This window comes from Vicia villosa, linkage group LG5 (assembly GCF_029867415.1).
Source record: "Vicia villosa cultivar HV-30 ecotype Madison, WI linkage group LG5, Vvil1.0, whole genome shotgun sequence".
Lineage (NCBI taxonomy): Eukaryota > Viridiplantae > Streptophyta > Magnoliopsida > Fabales > Fabaceae > Vicia > Vicia villosa.
Genome location: NC_081184.1, coordinates 56,358,674 through 56,378,328, shown reverse-complemented (window position 1 = coordinate 56,378,328; position 19,655 = coordinate 56,358,674). Strand labels below are relative to the sequence as shown.

At 34.2% G+C, this 19,655-nt stretch overlaps 1 protein-coding gene across 2 annotated transcripts; it reads right to left on the bottom strand.

The window, feature by feature from the left end:
- Positions 1-239: 239 nt before the first annotated feature.
- On the bottom strand, positions 240-4,388 carry LOC131601672 (RNA polymerase sigma factor sigA). 2 transcript variants are annotated; one of them, XM_058873537.1, is made up of 10 exons: positions 4,230-4,388; positions 3,224-4,094; positions 2,735-2,933; positions 2,545-2,637; positions 1,994-2,122; positions 1,840-1,893; positions 1,656-1,733; positions 1,454-1,516; positions 749-861; positions 240-656 (listed from the first exon to the last, which is right to left on the bottom strand). In XM_058873537.1, exons 2-10 carry the CDS (start codon positions 4,009-4,011, stop codon positions 548-550), a joined length of 1,626 nt encoding a protein of 541 aa, XP_058729520.1. In that variant the 5' UTR covers positions 4,012-4,094; positions 4,230-4,388; the 3' UTR covers positions 240-547. The 2 variants fall into 2 exon arrangements, with proteins under 2 accessions (XP_058729520.1, XP_058729521.1); XM_058873538.1 differs by having other exon boundaries at positions 240-651.
- Positions 4,389-19,655: the final 15,267 nt, after the last annotated feature.

The window sequence follows — 19,655 nt, the reverse complement described above, 5'->3', positions numbered from 1 at the left end:
GACAGTTCAATTCAGGTTATGGTTTATTTTGAACAAACCTATGGAAGTGTAATGCCCAAGTTTCAATCCGATCAAGAATTCCACTTCTCCACTACTATGTTGCTTTTCTTCTTCTAAAGAAAAACTCGTGAGCATAAAACTAAAACTAGTCTACTGAGAGGTTCGTAGATATTTAACACCTCAAAGTGATACTTTGGTATTGCAGCCTATATACTTAAGATAGACATGTTGACAATTACTAAATGTTAAATGCTAAACATAGTTGGAACTGGCTCATGAAACTCTAGATACAATACAAGTCTTCCTAAGAAACAGTCACCTCGTAATTTTGAAATGGAAAGTTGAGAACTATATAATTAATCCTTCAACATATATTTGATAAAACATAATTACTCCAAAAGACAATTTATTTAGGAGATTTATAAACCTTCAATGTTCCCTTATATCGTCCTCTTTCCTCTATTTTTATCAGGAAGTCAAATTTTTAGGTGTACATGCTTCCTTTCTGTTCTGTATATATACATGTCTCTGTGATGAGTCCATCATATCAATGCTTCAAAAGCATGGCTTCCATCTCCCTCTTCCTGGCGGCATGTTTTAGTTTCTCCAATGCAACAAGTCCAACTTGTCTTACTCTTTCTCTCGACAAACCTATCCTGTAGATATAATATAAGTCATTGAAATTAAAGAAACTCTAAAAACGATCTCTTAAGTAAAAGAAGCAACAGAATGTCAAAGATGAACTCACCGTTTACTTATGTCTTCCCACGTAAGACACTCTTTATCCAGTCCATAATAAAGACGAACAATTTCTCTCTCTCGTTCCACAAGGGTCGCATTAATGAGTCTGTTCACTTCCTCCTGTAAATATTTACAAGTGGTATTATTATTTATGGGAGTTTAGAACATGAAATACTGCAATTTAAATTTGATGAAACATAAAACAGATAAGCTGTATCAACAATATCATTACTTTGGTGTGTGCATACAAATGATTATTCTTTTTTTTGCTCATTCATCATTTTTCAAATTATTTAGCACTGTCATGGGAAGAACCCTCCCTCTCAATGCCTCTCCTCACCCCCCCTCGTTCCATGTACAAAACTCTCTCTCACTAACAAGCATCACATGGATAACAACACCCTCACTAACTAACGCCCACGAGCCCTAGTTTCTTCTAGAATATGCCTAGGTGTCCTACCAGCTCTGCTATGTATTAGGCCCAATTGTGTTTATAAAACAAAAAAGTATGTAATATAATTTGTGGTCCTAAAATCACCCTTTCTAATACATGAGTTTTGGTTTTTGATGCTTATTATCATCCCGATGTAATAGCATACTCCACCATTAAATTTACACACATGCATACTTAAAGAATGATTGATATAAAGAACATTGCAGATAGAAGGTATTCAAACAAGACAGGCTTAATTCAGATATTTTCCTTTATTACCTTTAGAGCCCACTCATCTACTCCATTCCATGGGATGTTCTCAAGTTGTTTATCTGCAATGTACTGTGAGCAAAAAGATGAAAAGAATGAGACAGTTGATATTTTGGGGAAAAAATCAAAGGAATGGGCTAGGAAAAAGAAAGATGTAAATCCAAAGATCTTCCTCGAGTCTATGTAGAAAAAAGTATTATGTAACACTTACACTATGATGAGTGTCTCCTGGAAGACCATTCAGAGAGGGGAATGGCTCCCTATCAAGGGAGAAAACTTTGCTGATAGCCTACAAAACAAATATATATAGATGTTGAACAAATGAAAAAAAGCCAATAGGATATTAAATTAATTGTATGTGCCATGCCTCATGTAACTCTCAATGATTTTGTTACCTCGGTAGCATTTTTAACTTTCCTTTGAGACATATTAAGGTATTTTGCAATTTTCTGCAAAATAAGAAAACAGTTAAGGTAAGCTTACTTTAAAACTTTTGAAAAAATGATAAAGATTGCAGTTGCTTTTTTGTTGTACATTTAGCTGACTTACATCAATAGTTGGAGTGACTCCTCTCTCTTCGAGTCTATTCTGGGCACTGCGGATCAAAGATAACCTCTCATGCAAATGTTTTGGCAATCTTAATGTTCTTGAGTTCTCAACTAGAGCTCTTGAAACACCCTGTCACCAAAATAAAAAAATTATTTAGGGACGCAGCTCAGACAAATTTTAGTTGCCAAATTCCCTAGTGTTGATCTCTCAAAACAGAGTTATGTACTATTCCAAAACTAACGAAAACAAAAACAAGATTAAATTATGGAGAAAATGAATTCTCTCAACCTAAAATTATGCAGAAATTATGGCTGCAAGAGATTAACGATGATTATAAAATAGAAGCTATGTGGTAAAAATTTGAAAACAGCAGTATTTTACAGAAATTACTAAGAGATTTCAAAAAAGTATTTTTCCCATCTACCATCTTTGTATCCACAGAGGTATAAAATGGTGAATTTACGACAATTTCTATTTAAAAGAACAAGATGTCTAATAAGAAGCCATACAAAAAAGCATGTGGAAAATTCTCATAGAAATGTAGACCTCACCTGCCGTATCCACCAATAAACATAAGTTGAAATCTTGAACCCTTTTGAAGGGTCGAATTTTTCAATCCCGCGAAGTAGTCCAATTAAACCACCCTATAGAGAAAATAAGGTGAGTGCGGAGTGTTTAAAAACACAGGAAGAAACCAAGCTAACAAGATATATGAAGTTAAAACAAAGATGTCACAGTTACCTGGACAAGGTCAGCCATTTCAGCTCCCATATTATCATATCTTTGCGCAATGGACATAACTAAACGAACATTGCTCATAGTCAACTTTTCTCTTGCTAAAGAGCACTCTATTATTTTAGCTCGTAGTTCAGGGCGGGAAATCTTCAACGAAGTTGCAACTTGATCATCAGAAGGTTCACATCCTAATCTTTCCTTCAGTCTGAAACTCAAGTAATAATATTTAAAAATAGTGTGATTCAACTATTGTTCTCTTCAATGTAAAACTAGAAGGAAAAAAGTCAAAATTAAATTACACAGTTATCCGACAGAATTCCCTTGAACAACATAAAATAAGTACATTAAGCATCATGGAGAATATAGTTTTTCATTATAAAAAATACTAACTAAAATGTTGAACTTTATATGAAGTGTAATAAACATTAATGATTTATATGAAGTGTAATAAATTTTATATGAATTGTAGATAGAAGCAGCAATGCATAGAATTACCTGGATCTATGCTCATCTATGGAAAGGCCAGCTTTTATTTTCCCAGATAGCTTTACAACTTGAGCATGAGAGAGCAATTCCTTACTCACTACACCTTTCACATATCCCTTGAAACGGTTTTGAATCAGGTCCGGACTGATTGTGGACCTCAGCTGCATCGTTGCAGAAGCAGTTTTAGTAGTGATCTTCCTCTTGATATTCATTCTTCTTTGCCTTGCAGACACACCAGAAGAAGTGACTGGCACCTTCCTCCGGATTTTTTCCCTCCTAGAATTATGGGTTAACACTTCCCTTTCAAAAGAAAGACCCCATTGCTTTTCCAGCATTGACTTCTGAAGCAAAAGAAGAGCCTCCAAAGAATAATTTCCCACGTCTAAGTCAATAGAAGTGTATCCCTGAAAGCATTGTTCTGAATCAACGTCAATAGAAGAAGTGTATCCCTGAAAGCATTGTTCTGAATCAACGTCAGCAGAAGAAGTGTATCCCTGAAAGCATTGTTCTGAATCAACGTCAACAGAAGAAGTGTATCCCTGAAAGCATTGTTCTGAATCAACAACATGTTCCTTAAGAGCTTTGATGGAGTGATTCTGCCTTTCAGATGGTGGAAAAGTTGGAGTGTATTTTGATGATTTCTTTGCAACTATTATAGTTCTTGAAGGAGGAAGGTGATACTGTGTGGAGGAAAAGTCAGAGGTATGAGAAAACTTTTCTACAATATCTGAGTAATGGTAAGATGAACTCAATAGCCTCTTTCCTCCACTCAGTCCAATAACTGCTGCAGTAGCCATTACTACTATACCATCAAATTTACCAATGATTATCAACACTTTCAACTCCAACCTATTGCTTTCAGAAACTTCCAAAGCTCTGTCTGATGAACACACACACAAAAATCATTCAGGTTTTCAACATGCAAGTGACAGATGAAAACCTAATGTATACCAGAAAATTTGAATTGAAACAATTATAATAATAGCTGAAAAGAAAGTAAATGGATGGAGAATACCTTGCAGCTTTCAAGAATGAAGATTGCTTAAGAAAAAATGTATAGTTGAGCAGTTTAGAACCACCAAATCAGCTATCCACACTCACAAAACTGTTGGTGTTGCTGCGAGTTTTCTCATCTTTTTTATTTATTTATTTATTATTATTGTTATTATTATTATTATTATTATTATTAATATTGAGATAGAGTGGAAGTTAAATTTGGTTACGAGAAAGAAAGGTAGTAGAAAATGAAGAGATAAAGATATGGAAACAAGAGTTGTTATTGGTTGGAACAGATATTGGGACCGGACTTGAGTGGTGTGTGATGCGTTCTGTTTCTCTGCTCTCTTTCTTCCACGTTCCCTTTCGATTCCATTTTCTTTTTTATTTTAGGGAAATGATATTCCCTGGTGATACTTAATTTATACGGTTTTGTATTTTTATTATATTTAATAAGAGAAATACTAAGTGTACACCAAAAAGCTACACCTACACCTTATTTATATACCATTATACTCTTGTTTTTTTTAATAATTTTTTTTTTGTATTTTGATTTTGTGTAACACTAAAATGATTTGAAATATCTACGGTGTAAGCATGGTGTAAGCAATAAGCATTTTGAGTGTAAGCATAGCGATGCTCATTTAATAATAATAATTTTTTCTTTTTTATACAAATAACTCATATACATAGGTTGTATTTCAATTGGTGTAATTATACGGTGTTGAATTTTGGTGAAAAATCGTCTCTTTATTTTAACATAACCTATTTTCTTTTATTCTAACAAATCCTCCCCAGTTATCATTTCTTGCATTAGTATTTAATTATTGAATTTTTAAATTTTACAATTTTTCCAAACTTGATCTTTCTTAAAACTCTTTTGGAAATGAGAAAACCCTTTTTAATTAAGCATAGTCGATTAGAAAACACACCAACAATTTGAAGAAAAAAAGTATTTCTTCTTCTTTTCCTATGTTTCTAAAATCTTCATAAACTTCAAATATATTTATAGTATTGAGAGAGAAATCACTATATAATAACTTTAATAAATCATTGTTGTTATTATGATATCTTTGTAAAACTCAGTGAATTATTCTCTTAAACATTACTCCCTCCGTTCTTTTTTAAGTGTCGTTTTAGCAAAAAACTCTTCCACCAAGATAGTGAATTATTAAAGTTACTTTTTCTATTATACCCTTATTTATTTTTCCCTTTCTAAATAAATTCAATCATATACTCTCTTTTTCCAATAACTTATTGAAAAATTTGAGGTGGAGTTATTGAAAAAATAAGGGCATAAATGACAAATTATAACATTAAATTATAAAACGACACTTAAATAGGAACAAAAAAATTCTTCTAAAACAACACTTAAAAAGGAACGGAGGGAGTACTAATTATAAAGGTGGTAAGCTCAACATGTGATAAACGTTTTGTGTATAAGGTTGCAAGTTGTGAAGGATAGAAAAACACTTAGAAGGGAGGGGGATTTGAATAAGTGTGACTTTAAAAATTCTTAAGATAAAAACAATTGCACAATGATTTTTATCCTGGTTCATTGTTAACGAAACTACTCCAATCCACCCCCTTAGAGTGATTTATCTCACCTGAGGATTTAATCCACTAATAAATCTTGATTACAATGGTTTTCCACTTAGATACCCTCTAAGTCTTCTAGAGTATTCTGATCACACCTTGATCACTCTAGGAAATACACTACTTAGAAACTTCTAAGTCTTCTAGAGTCTACTGATCACAACTTGATCACTCTAGGAACCTTTTACAAATCATGTAAAATAAATGTTTACAAGAGTATACAAATGCTTCTTAAAAAGCTATAATCACAATTGTGATATTTCTCTTAAGTTCTAAGCTTAAATCTCACTAAGATATTACAAGAGTAGTGAGGTTGAAGATGAAGTTTGAGAGCTTTTGAATTTGACAGCGTTTCTGTATTTTTCGCAAGAGTTATGTATTCAGCTTCTCATCGGAACTTCTATTTATAGGCGTTTTGAGAAGATGATCGTTGGGAGCATTTAATGCGTTGCGTGATCCGTACAGCTTTGCATTTAATGTTTCACTCTTTTGTCAACTGCCTCGAGTCTTGCTTTTCCTGCTTTAACTGACTTTGCCTTTAATAGCTTCTAACGTTCCTTTTGTCAGTCAGCGTAGCCTGTCATCTTGTACTTGCTTCTGATCTGATCTTTGTAGATACAACGTTTGAATATCAGAGTCATAACAACTTGGTGCAGAGCATCTTCTTGTCTTCTGACTTTTAAGTGCTTCTAGCGTGATACCATAAGAACTTCAGTGCTTCTACTTCTAAACTCAAGTTCTTCTGATGCTTCATAGACCATGTTCTGATTCTGCTTGACCATCTTCTGATGTCTTGCGAGAGCATGTTCTGATGTTGCATACTTGAACCTTCTGAGTCAGTGCTTCTTGCGCTGAATTGTGCATACTTTTTATATATTTCCTGAAATGGAAAATGCATAGAATTAGAGTACCACATTGTCTTATACAAAATTCATATATAATGTTATCATCAAAACTAAGAATATTGATCAGAACAATTCTTGTTCTAACAAGTTGAACCCATGATAACAACTTTTTTTTAAGTTAAACCTACATCAAAAGCTTAATTGATAATGGAAAATCTCATTTTCTAAAGCTCCACAATAATGGCCAGAACCATGATCAACGAGAAAAATTTTGTTAAACACTTATTGGTAGAAATTGTAAATACAACAATTTTATATTCAAAATAGAACTTATATAAGACCTGTGTTAAATAAGATTCCTTGTGAATTGTCGAAGGAAAGAAATCCCAAAATTTCATATTTCTATTAATTTGGTTGTATTTGTTATATGTTAAACACTGAAGATCGCCTTAACAATTTTGATTCAAAAGTACAAAATTGTATCTTGTTAGGATACTTTGAAATCTCTAGAGCTTATAGAGTGTATAACAAAAAAGATTGTTTATTGAAGAATAAATTCATTTAAAGTTTAACTATAAATATCTTGACTAAGATACGTCAAAGATAGTTGAGAATTTACAATTCATATAGTAGAGAAGTCACAATTACAATCCTCTAGAAAAAAATTAATCTAGAACTATTGCCTATAGTGAAGAAGACATTGGATAAGAAGCCTCTAGTGAACTATATGATATTAATGGGTCTAGTCCTAGTCAATAAAGGGAAGTATAAGTCTTCACTTCTAGGAGAGATTATTCTAGTAAGCAACGAACCAAATCCTTATTCAGAAATGATCATTCCTTTACATGGTTGTTATCTCTTATAGAACTATCTTCCATATATGAGGCTCTAAGTGATGATGGCTTGATAGTATTCATGCAATAAAAACTTAATCAATTTCATAAAATGATGTATGAAATCTATTTTTCATAAACAAACTCAATGAAAATGAGATATGATAAGAAACAAATTTAAACTTGTAGATCAAGCTATAATAAAAAAGGTATTGATTACAATGAAACTTTTGGTCCTATAGATAGAATAAAAGCTATTAGATTAGTTTTAACTTATGTTGTTAATCCTGATATCAAAAAATTTCAAAAAGATATCAAAAGAGCATTCTTAAATGGTGTGATTATTGAAGAAGTGTATGTTAGGTCGCCTATAAGTTTTCGAGGATTCTAAGAAACCGTAACACTTTTTCAAATGAAATGCATTACCTTATGGTCCAAAACAATATTTTGGAGCTTGATATGATCGATTATGTGATTTTCTCAATGAAAATTATTTTGAAATAGGTCATGTTAATACAACACTCTTTAGGAAAATGGCTAGTAAAATCTTGATAGTTCAAATTTATGTGGATGATATTATTTTTGGTTATACTAATGTTGTGTTTTGTCATGAATTTTATAAGATAGTGTAGGAGAATTTTGAAATGACCATGACGGGAGAATTAAAATCTTCTCTTGGTATTCAAATCAATCAATGTTCTCATGAAGTCTATATACATCAAACTAAGTATACTAAATAACACTAGAATAAATTTGAACATAAAGATATCAAACTCATGCTAACACATATGCACCATACCTGCTATTTTGTAAAAGATGAGACAAATTCAAAGGTCGATCCAAAGGTATACATATGTATGATATGATCTCTTATTTATCTTAATATCTTTAGAACAAATATTTAATCTATAATTTGTCTGTGTGCTCGTTTTCAATCAGATCCCAGAGAATCTCACTCCAATGATGTTAAGAGAAATATTTAGATATCATAAAGGAAATACTAACATTGGGTTTCTTTATAAAAGATCAATTGATGACAAGTTAATAGGATGATGAGATGTTGACTATGTTAAAGGTAGAATTGGAAGAAAAAGCATAAGTAGAAGTTGCCAATTTCATGGTGAAAATATATTCTCTTGATAAAACAAAAGACAAACAACTATTGCATGATCAACAACTAAAGATGAATATATTGAAGGTGGAGAAAAACACAAGAAATGGGGGGTTTGAATTGGGTTTTCAATAATTTCCCTTTCTTTAAAACTCCTGCACGAAAGCTTAAGAGGTTGCTATTTATCAGAAACTATAAGCTCTTGCTTATCAGAAACTTATCGTATCTCAGAAGTAGTTTGCCTTCTTAGAAAGTAAAGACTTCTTAGAGCTTCTGATAACTGGAAAACATTAAACGTAAATAAATAAATGAACACCAGATATATCCTGGTTCACTTGAGATAATCTCAAGCTAATCCAGTCCACCCTTCCGAGGTGATTTCGCCTTAAGCACAAGGACTTAACCCACTATTACCAAACATATTACAATCGCACGGGCAACAGCAGGTGACTAATATTGCACAGACAAACCTGTGACTAACAATCTTGCACATGCAACAGCCGGTGACTAACACCCAATGAAATGTTTAGTGATCTGAGTTAACAGATAAAACATTCATTGTTACCTGCACAAACCAGCGTTTGTGACTAACACCCACGCACAAGAACCACTTGTGACTGACCAACAATGAATTGTTTAGTGATCTGACCCACAAATATAAAAATTCATTGTTCCCCGCACAAACCTCCGTTTGTGCTAGCAACCTTGCACAAGAACCACTTGTGAGTGACCAACAATTAACTGTTCAGTAATCTGACCCACAGATATAACATTCATTGTTCCCTGCACAAACCTTTGTTTGTGACTAACAACCTTGCACAAGAACCACTTGTGACTAACCAATATTGAACTGTTCAGTGATCTGATCCACATATATAACATTCATTGACCCCTTTAGATTCCTGACCTTCACTCGGTCTTCTAAGAGGATTTCCCACAATGACCGTAACCAATGTCTTCTAAAGCTTCTGACCTTCACTTGGTCGCTCAAGGGATAATCAACATTTAGTTGATAAAGGTTTTCTTACAATATAATGCTCCTACACAAGCTGGATGTAACCACTAAATTAAGCACATAACACATTTCCGAGCAACAACTCATGTGTTAAAACAATTTACATGAAGAATCCTAGACCTAAAACACTATACGAGCAAAAACTCTAGTGTTCATTACATTGTTCTACAAAGATGTACATGATAGAAAATTGGGTAGCATCTTGTAGTGGTCTTCTTCTTCATCTTCTTTGAGCAAGTTCCGAGCAAAAACTCCTTGGTTCTTCTGACTTCTTCCAAGATGCATCTGATAATAATTGAATGGTATCTTGAAGAATCTTCTTATTCTAATCAGCTTTGGCACAAACAACTTAGGCTTTAGCAACAACTAAACTGCCCAGCAGCATTTTGATTGGTATGTGTTTCAGCTTCTCATTCTGACACATGCTTCTTGATATCAGCTTGTTAGCATAGTCATCTTCTTCATCAGTAAGTTCATGTTAATATGTGTTGGTTGAGTTCCATTTCAAACCAAATCACAATTAACAACTACTGTAACACCCTTTTAAAACCTCGCGGCAATTAATAAAATAATTAGAGTAACATAAAACAAGGGTACCACAATTTTAAAACAAATTAAAACCAATGATAAGTCATCTGTCATGCTTTATCAGGAACAATTCACCAAATAACAACTCATGTTCAACACAGCGGAATTTTATTAAAAATAGAATAGCATAACATCACCAGTGCATAAACCAATAAAACATAATCCAAAAGCCAACACAACGAGTATAATAATTAAACTCTAAGTCTATCGTTCCCCAGTGTTACAATCAGAGCATGACACTAACACGACCCGAAATAAATGGATTAACTCTACGAGCTATCCTCGCCAAAGCAATAAAGTTGCTACTCCTCAATCTGAAAAATGTCAACATGTAAGGGTGAGTCTCATTCACAATTAACAAATATTATGCGTTCATAAACAATAAAACGTCATAAGTATATCATTCACCCAATCACAATATATTCATACTTTCATACACGCATTTAACAACAACAACAACAAGTACATCACCAAAATATAACACTAGAAGCCATCCAATCATGTTATAACTATAATGCATATGAAATATACTGACACTATGCATGTGGTACCAAACATGGGATTATCCTATCTGAACGATCTATACATCACCAAGATACGACCCTACCGACACAAATTCCACACAATGGGAATTATGCCCTCCACTGATCCAAATGTCACCGGGATTCACCCACCAAAATATTTATGAATGCATGCAACATATAACATACTTACCATCACCAATCACGATGAATAACTCATCTCAACTCCACATCACCGCATAAAGTATGCACATGTCATCAGCATCATTCAAATCATTCACACATTCATCACACAATCATAATAGTAATCACAGTCAAGCCATCACCACATCAAATACATTGTCACACCCAACATCATATGTGCACAATGTTTCATTTCACCAAACTAATTAAATCGGGATTTTTAAAATGAAATCAGGCCAGTGCCCATCTCACCATTTCATCATATACGATATTTAATTAGCTTCACAACTCCCAAAACGACATTTAAAACAGATACACGGTTCAAAAGATATGAATTTCAGAAAATAGTTTATTTTTCAAAAACACACAGCGGTAACCGGTTACCTCAAATAGAGTAATCGGTTACTGCCTGACGGATAAACCAACATTCCTATTCGTAACAGCGGTAACCAATTACCTCAATCTAAGTAACCGCTTACTGCCTCCAAGACAGCAACAATAACACAAAATCCAACAGTGGTAACCGGTTACCTTACCTCAAGTGACCAGTTACTTCACAATGAAACTCACTTTTTCGTCTATGTAACCTCATGTAATCGGTTACCATCCCCAGGTAACCGGTTACCTCGTACCTGCAACTAAAAAAATACCAGTTTGACAACATTTGTTTCGTTCTCTACTCAACCCAAATGGTGTCATAACATATGGTATCATAAAACAACACAAGAATACACATTATAACACAACTCTAACATGTTTTAGTGATCATCTAATATCATACACAACATCATTCATTCAATCGCATCAAATCTCCCTAAAACCTAACACATATCACAATTGAATCAAATAACACACTAATTAATTCTATTACCCATGAATACATAAGAGATATTAATCGGAAGAGTCCCCCTTACTTAATTCGAAAGTCTTGAAAGCTCTCTTCCTCTTCTTCTCCTCTTTCACGTATTCAGCTTCTCTCCAATGTGCTCTTTCTCTTCTATTTTTCAATTTTCTCTATTCTTATTCTCTTATGAAAAATAGAAAATTATACTTTAGTAAAAGGCTTAGTATTAGTACCCCTCTTTTACTAATCACTACCTTGGCCCAACAACATCCTCTTCTCAATTCTCCAATAATTCAATTAAAATAATAAACAATTCCAATTAATTAATTTAAATCTTAATTAAATTAATTTAAAGAAAATATGGGGTGTTACAACTGTAACGACAACGACCGTTATAGCAGTATGAACATAATTGTGACATCTATTTTTGTAGCGATACCAGCGGCATCAAAAGATACACATAGATGTGATATGAACAACATAGGTGTTGCCAATGTTGTCACCTTTTGTTGGATGATTTGATCTTCTTATATAATTATCCAAAGAGACGTTAAAGGTTAAGAAGGTCTTTTGAATTCCAACAGCTAGTTCCCAACAGATAGAATCAAGCTTTTTCTGTAGATAGTACTTTCTTTTGTCTTGTATCTTGATACATGGGAGACAGCTTTAGAAAAATAGTACATACATCGGGTTTTAGTGGTTGTGATGTACAATTGTACTAATTTCTTCTTTCTTTGATCTTGCCCTCAATTAATGTACTTCTGATTCTGAAGTAGTAAGCTTGGAGAAGATCAACTTGTCTTCTTCTTCCTAATAATGATTCTGATGTGTAGTTCATAAACTACTTTAAATGAAGAGTATAATCATTATTTTATGAGAGTCAGAGTCTCGTTTATCAGAATTGATAGCAGCAACTCTTCTGAAAGAACGATACTTAACTTCTGATCTGGAGTTGATTTGTGGCGATGTAGCTTGTCCAGATTTTATTTCAGAGTCCTTAAATTTAGAACCTTATTTTTCTAGATACTTAGACAACAACCAATTCTGAAAGCGAGTTCTTCCTTTGATGAAGGCACTTTTGATTCTTAAAACTTTCGCCTCTGATCTTCAATACATCCTTGAGTCTGATCTTCATATGCTTGACTTGACCTCTTATGTAACTGATTTTATTCAGAATCTTCGACTTTGTCTTCAGAGATATAAGCAACATCTTTTCTAATGGACAAATCTCAGCTTCTGATTTATGCTTGAAAGCTCAATCTTGCATGCTGATTTCTGATGTTGGAGTACTAGTTTTGACTTTGAATCCTTCTGATTACTTGTGACTTCTGAAGAAGCATCTTGTTGAAAAGTGCACAGTAACTTCTTCTGATGATCATTCAGCAACAAATAGTATTTCTGAGTTGCCTTGCTTGTTTTTGATGATTTTTTGCGGACAGCAATCCAAAATCTCCTTGAACATAATATCTGCACACTAAAAAAAACTATTAGATGTTAGAACAAAGTTTGGTTCTACATCTTTGAAATGGTTTTGATGATAACAAACACATATTTTTAATAAGAACATATATGCTCCCTAATCATTCCTTTATGTTTAAGAAGTTCTGAGGCAGAAAATAATGAATTTTCATTAGCATATGGCTGCATTGAGGGAAGCTTATAAGAAGAAGAAAGTCTGAACATTACTGCCATACCCCAAAATTTGCCCTCTCATTTTTAAAGACAAAAATCTTCAAGTGCGAAAATAATTGAAGAGGACATCCTAAGCTTCCCAACAAATTCAAAATTATTCTCAAATAATGAAAATTGAGAAAATTATGGCTGGTGAAAGTTGGGAAATTTTGAGTCGGTGCATAAAGTCCAAATTAAGCAAATTCATTATTGGGTCACAATTTTAATCCAATCACCCCTTAAATTGTTTTATTTCATTTGTTTTGATTTATTCAATTAAATACTTCAAAATAAGAAAAATAAAATAAATTAAGCTCTTAGTGAGGTTCAAACCCATTTTCCTTTTAACCTAATGTTTTCTTATAAATAACTAACAACCTTTATTTTTAACCATTCACCTATACCAAATTCTCTGTTCCCATACACTAACAATCAACAACTCTCATAATTTTACACCCATCCACAAAAAAATCTTTTTCCAGCCTAACAGCCGAATTTTGAAACTACTGTTTCGATTTGCTCCGAATTTTTTCCAGAAGTTCAGAAAAAAATCGAGAAACAATACTCCCTTAGAATAGAAGTCTAAAGGATTCCGACGCTCAAAATCGCAAATTCCTCGTTTTTCTATTTTATTTGATTTAATTTTTATTTTCATATTTTCAAAAAAATCTCAAAAAATTTGTAGCTTCATTATCTTATTTTATTTGATTTATAATCAGGTTTTTATATATTTTTGTTTTTATTTAGATCACCTTTCTATTTTTCCATTTGTTTTCTTAACCGTAACATTGCAATGGTTTATGAACAGGTTTCCTATGGATTGGCCAACTGAAAGGAGCTTTATCCCTTGACCTCAAGGAGTATCCAAGTGTTTTTTTTGGCCAAAAACCTTTTTGGCTTTTGGCCAAATCAAGTTTATTCGTATTTGGCCAAAAACCTTTTGCTTTTTTGACCAAATCAAGGTTATTAGTAATTTTGGCCATAATTTAATTTTCTAAATCCCATTCGAGTCTCGGCTGGTCGTGGGTCTCATGATCGCAATCAACAGAACCTAACATTCTGTTGGCGTCATGACTATCCACTCTATCCTAGGTATCCTATGTGTCAACTCTGGCCTGGGTATTGGGCCTTTTACCTCATATAACATCCCACCCAACCTGCAAAACAAAGCAGAAAAATATGTGGTCCCCACGGGGACCCATAATATAGTCCAGATGCATGATATGCAAGCGGAAAATAAACATGATGTGCAAGCATATATACAACATGTAAACAAATAAACAAACAAAAACACCCAATAAACAAACAAACAAACAAAGGCTAGGATCGACTCGCTAAGAATGAACCAGCACAGGTCTATCAACATCCCCAGCAGAGTCGCCAGCTGTCGCTACCGCGAAAAATGGATCAGAGTCGCCACTAATATATTTATCCCATAAGGGAAAGGAATACCAGATAACCTAACTCAGAACAAGAACAAGGTCTTTCGACCAGAGAACAGGGCACGGGAGCACCCCTCACGCCCATCGTACTCGATGGTATCCACCTATGTTTGTTTCTATCTAAAGGGTGTATCTATGTCTAAACCTAAATGCGAATGCATGCAAAAGAAATACGGGGAAAAGAAGGAATTATTTACAAGTGTGCTCGCTTAGGCCCCGCGACCCAATGCCTACGTATCCCTTACAAGGAATCAGAGCGACCGTAGTTCGGCTCCATAGTTTCCATTTGTTTTGTATTTTTTAGTTGAACAGCGGTTAAGGTCACAATCCACGATGCTCGACCTTTGGAGACTTATACGCCTAATTTTGGAAAGGACTTAACTTGTTCTTAAGCGCCTAACAAGGCAAAAGAATGAACTTGGGTTTGTGTTTTTTATGTAACTACATGATGAACAAAACCCAATACAAGGTTTCGCACCACTTCGTCACTTTGTTTTAATTCGAGCCTTTATTAAGTGTTTTAAATGTTTTTGGTTGGGTATTTTTTAAGGGAATTTACTTTGCAATTCGAATCACATAAAATGTATAATGATCGAGAAGCAGATTAGGGAATGAATCCCACTCACTTCTATCCCATTATATAATGTTCAAGAAACAGATTAGGGAATGAATCCCACTCATTTCTATCCCATTAATTAATGTTTGAGAAACAGATTAGGGAATGAATCCCACTCATTTCTATGTCACTAAGTGATTAAGAAACAGATTAGGGAATGAATCCCACTCATTTCTCTATCACTTTCTTAATGTGATTCGGATCTTTATTTATTAGTGTTTTAATGTTGAAAAGAAAAAGAAAGGATGAACAAGGGGGACTAACCTATTTTCTAACCTATTGTTATTCTAATTCTAATTCTAAAGTTAACATGGTGACTAAATTCTAAAAGGAGCATTAAAATGGTATTAACAAAGTAGGCCAAAAATATGACCAAAAACAAGTAACAAAAATCACATGACAATTACACAAAAATGACATGGAAATAGTACAAAAGAAATAAAAGAAGTGATTCAAGAATTAACCTAAAATATACTATTATTTTTATGGGTTTTTTATATGTTAAAGGGAATTCTAATTCGAGCCTAAAGACCTAAATTCTAATAAGCCTAAACTAGTATTTTTTATGAGGTTTTTATTGTCAACAAAATTCTAAAAAAAATCTAACAAAATGGTGATTATTTACTCTATTATTACTAAGAAAAACTAAGAGAAAACTATGTTAAAAAAACCTAAAGTCTAATGAGGAAAACATGTAGGCAGGGGGTGTAAGCTGAATCAGGGTGTGACTCAGTAGTCAGCGCACAGGCCCAAAGGGAGTGGCTCAACAACATATTTTTGTTTCAGATTTTCTATGCCAAAAAGTGGCGTGATTGGGCTCAGGGTGGTGTAGAGTGGATTTCGGCCCAATGGCTTTGACTAAGGTTCTTTCAGATTTTGTTATTGCTAGAAGAAAACTATGGGCCTACGGGGGGTGTGAAAAGTGATTCGTATGGCCCAATACTGATTTTGATTCAAACTAAATAATTTCTTATTCAATTTCTCCATTAATCCAATCAATCACAATTAATTCTAATTAACCTAATCAATTATCAGTTATTAATTCCCTTAATCCATACATTATCAGTCGCAATTTAATCAATTAATAACAATTAAAAATAAAATAAATGATACAAAGGGGCTTAGGGTTTACTTACAATGTGACGATTGGACTTCTCAACATATCTTCTCCCTCACCCGTGAACGAAGACGGCGGCGCGATGTTGCTTCTTCTTCTCCGATCAACTCTCGTCCTCCGCCATCGCGAACAACCGATGAACAACGCATTCACTACCTTGCCTTCCTCTCGCCCGATTCGTCATCTCTTCGCTTAGCTCGACGACTCGTTTCTGCTCAAATTCAACTCCTCTCCGATTCAACTCCGTCCACCCTTCTCCGAATCGATCTCTCTCACCACGAATCTTCAATACTGATGACACGAAAAACCGGCAAATGAACTTCGCGTTCTTCATGTAAGTCTATTAACACTTGCGTTATTCCTTTTCCTCCGTCTTCTTTTTGTTCCTTGCGCTTCAGTTCTGAGTTGTTGTTATTACTGTACTCGATGATGGTGATGATTGATGAAACAAGTTGCAGGTGATGATGAAGTTCGTTGTCTACTTGATGAAGGCGACGGAGCGAATAAGAAGATTGAAGGTTGACGAGAGGTTGGTTGAAGATGAAGGTTCTGAGATGCGATGGAGAATCTAAGGAGAAAGATGATTCTGAGTTTAGAGAGGAAGATTGACGATGATGAAGATATAGAGATGATGAAGATTCAGATTGAAGATTATGGAGGTTGAAGAATTGGTGGTGAAGATTGGAGAAGATGAAGTTTGTTACTGATTCTTGTTGGTTATGGAGAGGCTTGAAGGTGTGAAAAATGGTGAGATTGAAGATTGGTTAGAGAAGATTCTGGTGATTTGAGGTGTGAAGAAGCTCAAGAGGGATTGTTCTGAGAATTGAAGGATGGAGAGAGCATTGGTGTGTAGCTCTGTGGTATGAAGTGTTGATGGTGATGAATGGAGCAATGAAGAATGGTTGAAGTGAGGATGGAGATGAATGAATTGTGAAGAGAAGAAGAAGATGCAGAGCAAAATGGTGGGGACTGATAAAGATGTGTGTGAATTGTGGAGAGGCTGAATTGAGGAATGTGGTTCTGATTTATAGAGGTGGAGAGAAGCGATTCTGAAGGTTAGTTTTCCCCTTTGATATTTCTGTTGAATCCTTCTCCTTCTGTAACTGATTTTTTTTTGTTTTGATTCAGTTATGGGATCTATTAGCTAGGTGGTTGAAAACTGTTAGCTGTTAGAAAAAAGTTAGTTACAAATGGTTTTGACAGTTATGAATTTGTTAGGTTGTTAGGAATAACTAATTTCTATTATGAGGTGGAGGGTAGAGATTGATTCAGTTAGGGACCGATTGAGTTAGTAACTGAATTAGTTATAAACTGTTAGTAACAGTTAGGACATGTTTGGTTTTCGGTTAGTGCTAGGTTATTGGATTCAGTTTTTCTTTTAGGAATTGCTGCTGACTGTATACTTATATGAATGGGATTGTATGATTATTAGAATGGGCGTTGGTTTTGCGAATCTGATCCGTTTTTGAACTGGCTGAATTTGTTGTGGATTGGTAAGATAACGATGATGATTTAATGTTGCAGGTATGTTTTTGAGGTGCTGCAAGTCTGTGAATGTTTGATGGCAGCTCCGGTTTTATTTTGCGGGTTTTGAGTGGTAAGCTGGATTTATTTTCTGGATAATGTAGAATTTATTGTAGCTTTGTTCTGAATGTGGGACGGTGTATTTGATTGTGTCAGAATTAACATAAGCTAGCTTGATTTGAATTGGCACAGGTTTTCTAGAAGGTATTGGCATGGTGTCGAAGTCTGAAGTATGTGGCTTGGATGTTACGAAACTGTGAGCGAACCGTATGGTGAAGATGTGCGCATAGCTTAGATTATATTGAAGATTCTGATTTAGGTACAGATACATGATGTGGGACTGGTTATTAGTGAATGTATTTGAATGCTGATTTTGGTTTATATTGACTGCACTTGTTTTATGACTCAATTTACATGTTGTTTGGATAGGTTTTGGAACTTGTCAAGTCAAAAGATAGGCTGCAGCAAGTGTATTGGTGCGGAGACGCAACTAGTGTAATCGCACGGCTCATGGTGTATTTGGAACGACACAGAGATGGGCTAAACTATGAAGCTTGAAGATTGGGGAGAAAGAATATGCTTGAAGTTTAGTATAGAAATGTAACTAATTGACTTTGTAATGAGACTTTTTCCTCTTTTTTGTATTGAATTGGATTGGAAGGGAACATTGAGCATGTAGATGATTCTCCTTGTAAAGTGATATGATATATATACATATGGTTCTTGAAACTTGTAAATGGATGGTTACTCATAGCATGTTACGTTTTCTCTTCCCCAAAATTGAGATTTTAATTCCTTCTCCCTCCTTGTGTTTCCACTTTAGTTTTAATTGTAATTTCACAGCCAAAAATTCTGAAGAAAAAATGCCCCGCACTTGAAATGATTCACGAAGTTCCACATAACTTTGATTCTTGTATGCAATCCCAAGTGACCGAGTGAGTTTGACCTTCGAATTAATGATAAGGAAATCTAGATAGATCCTTAATTCATCTGATGATTGTAAGCATAATGACATGAAGCCCAAAACCTACACTCAAAAAGACCCTTTGATCGCCACAAGAAATAGGGAAATAAACTCTAATTTCACAGTTCAATGCTCATAAATACTTCGATGAGAATAGCCTTGTAGCTTGAGAAGACAGAAGTTCATGATGAATGACCATATCAAAAATCTACTTCCACAACCCATGCTTCGAAGGAGAACCAGATGATCCAAGCTTATTTGATATGTACGTCTCAAACCAATGCAAAAACTTTGATTAATGAATGCATGAGTTATGTTAATGCCCTAGTGGAAAGATGATGCATATGAAATGAGAAGTTTAAGCCAGTTAGAAATAAATATGTGGGCAAATTTTGGGGTGCAACAATAGGCTTGCCAAGGTTTTTTGTAATAGCTTAGGACTTTTAATTTATGCCTTTTAGTTTCCCGCATTTTTATTTTCTGCCTTTTTCCCAGGTTTTTTGGCTATGTAATCCCCTATCCCGAAGCCTTGTAATAGCGTAGGGTTTTACTTTCCGCATTTTATTTTCCGCAAA

Bases quoted from the DNA above. Each gene is read 5' to 3' on its own strand.
- LOC131601672 (XM_058873537.1), bottom strand. From the start codon at position 4,011: ATGGCTACTGCAGCAGTTATTGGACTGAGTGGAGGAAAGAGGCTATTG. The intron at 1,894-1,993 runs GTAAGTCAGCTA...CTTATTTTGCAG, and splicing joins GAGTCACTCCAACTATTGAT to AAAATTGCAAAATACCTTAA. The intron at 862-1,453 runs GTAATAAAGGAA...AAATATTTACAG, and splicing joins TAGATGAGTGGGCTCTAAAG to GAGGAAGTGAACAGACTCAT.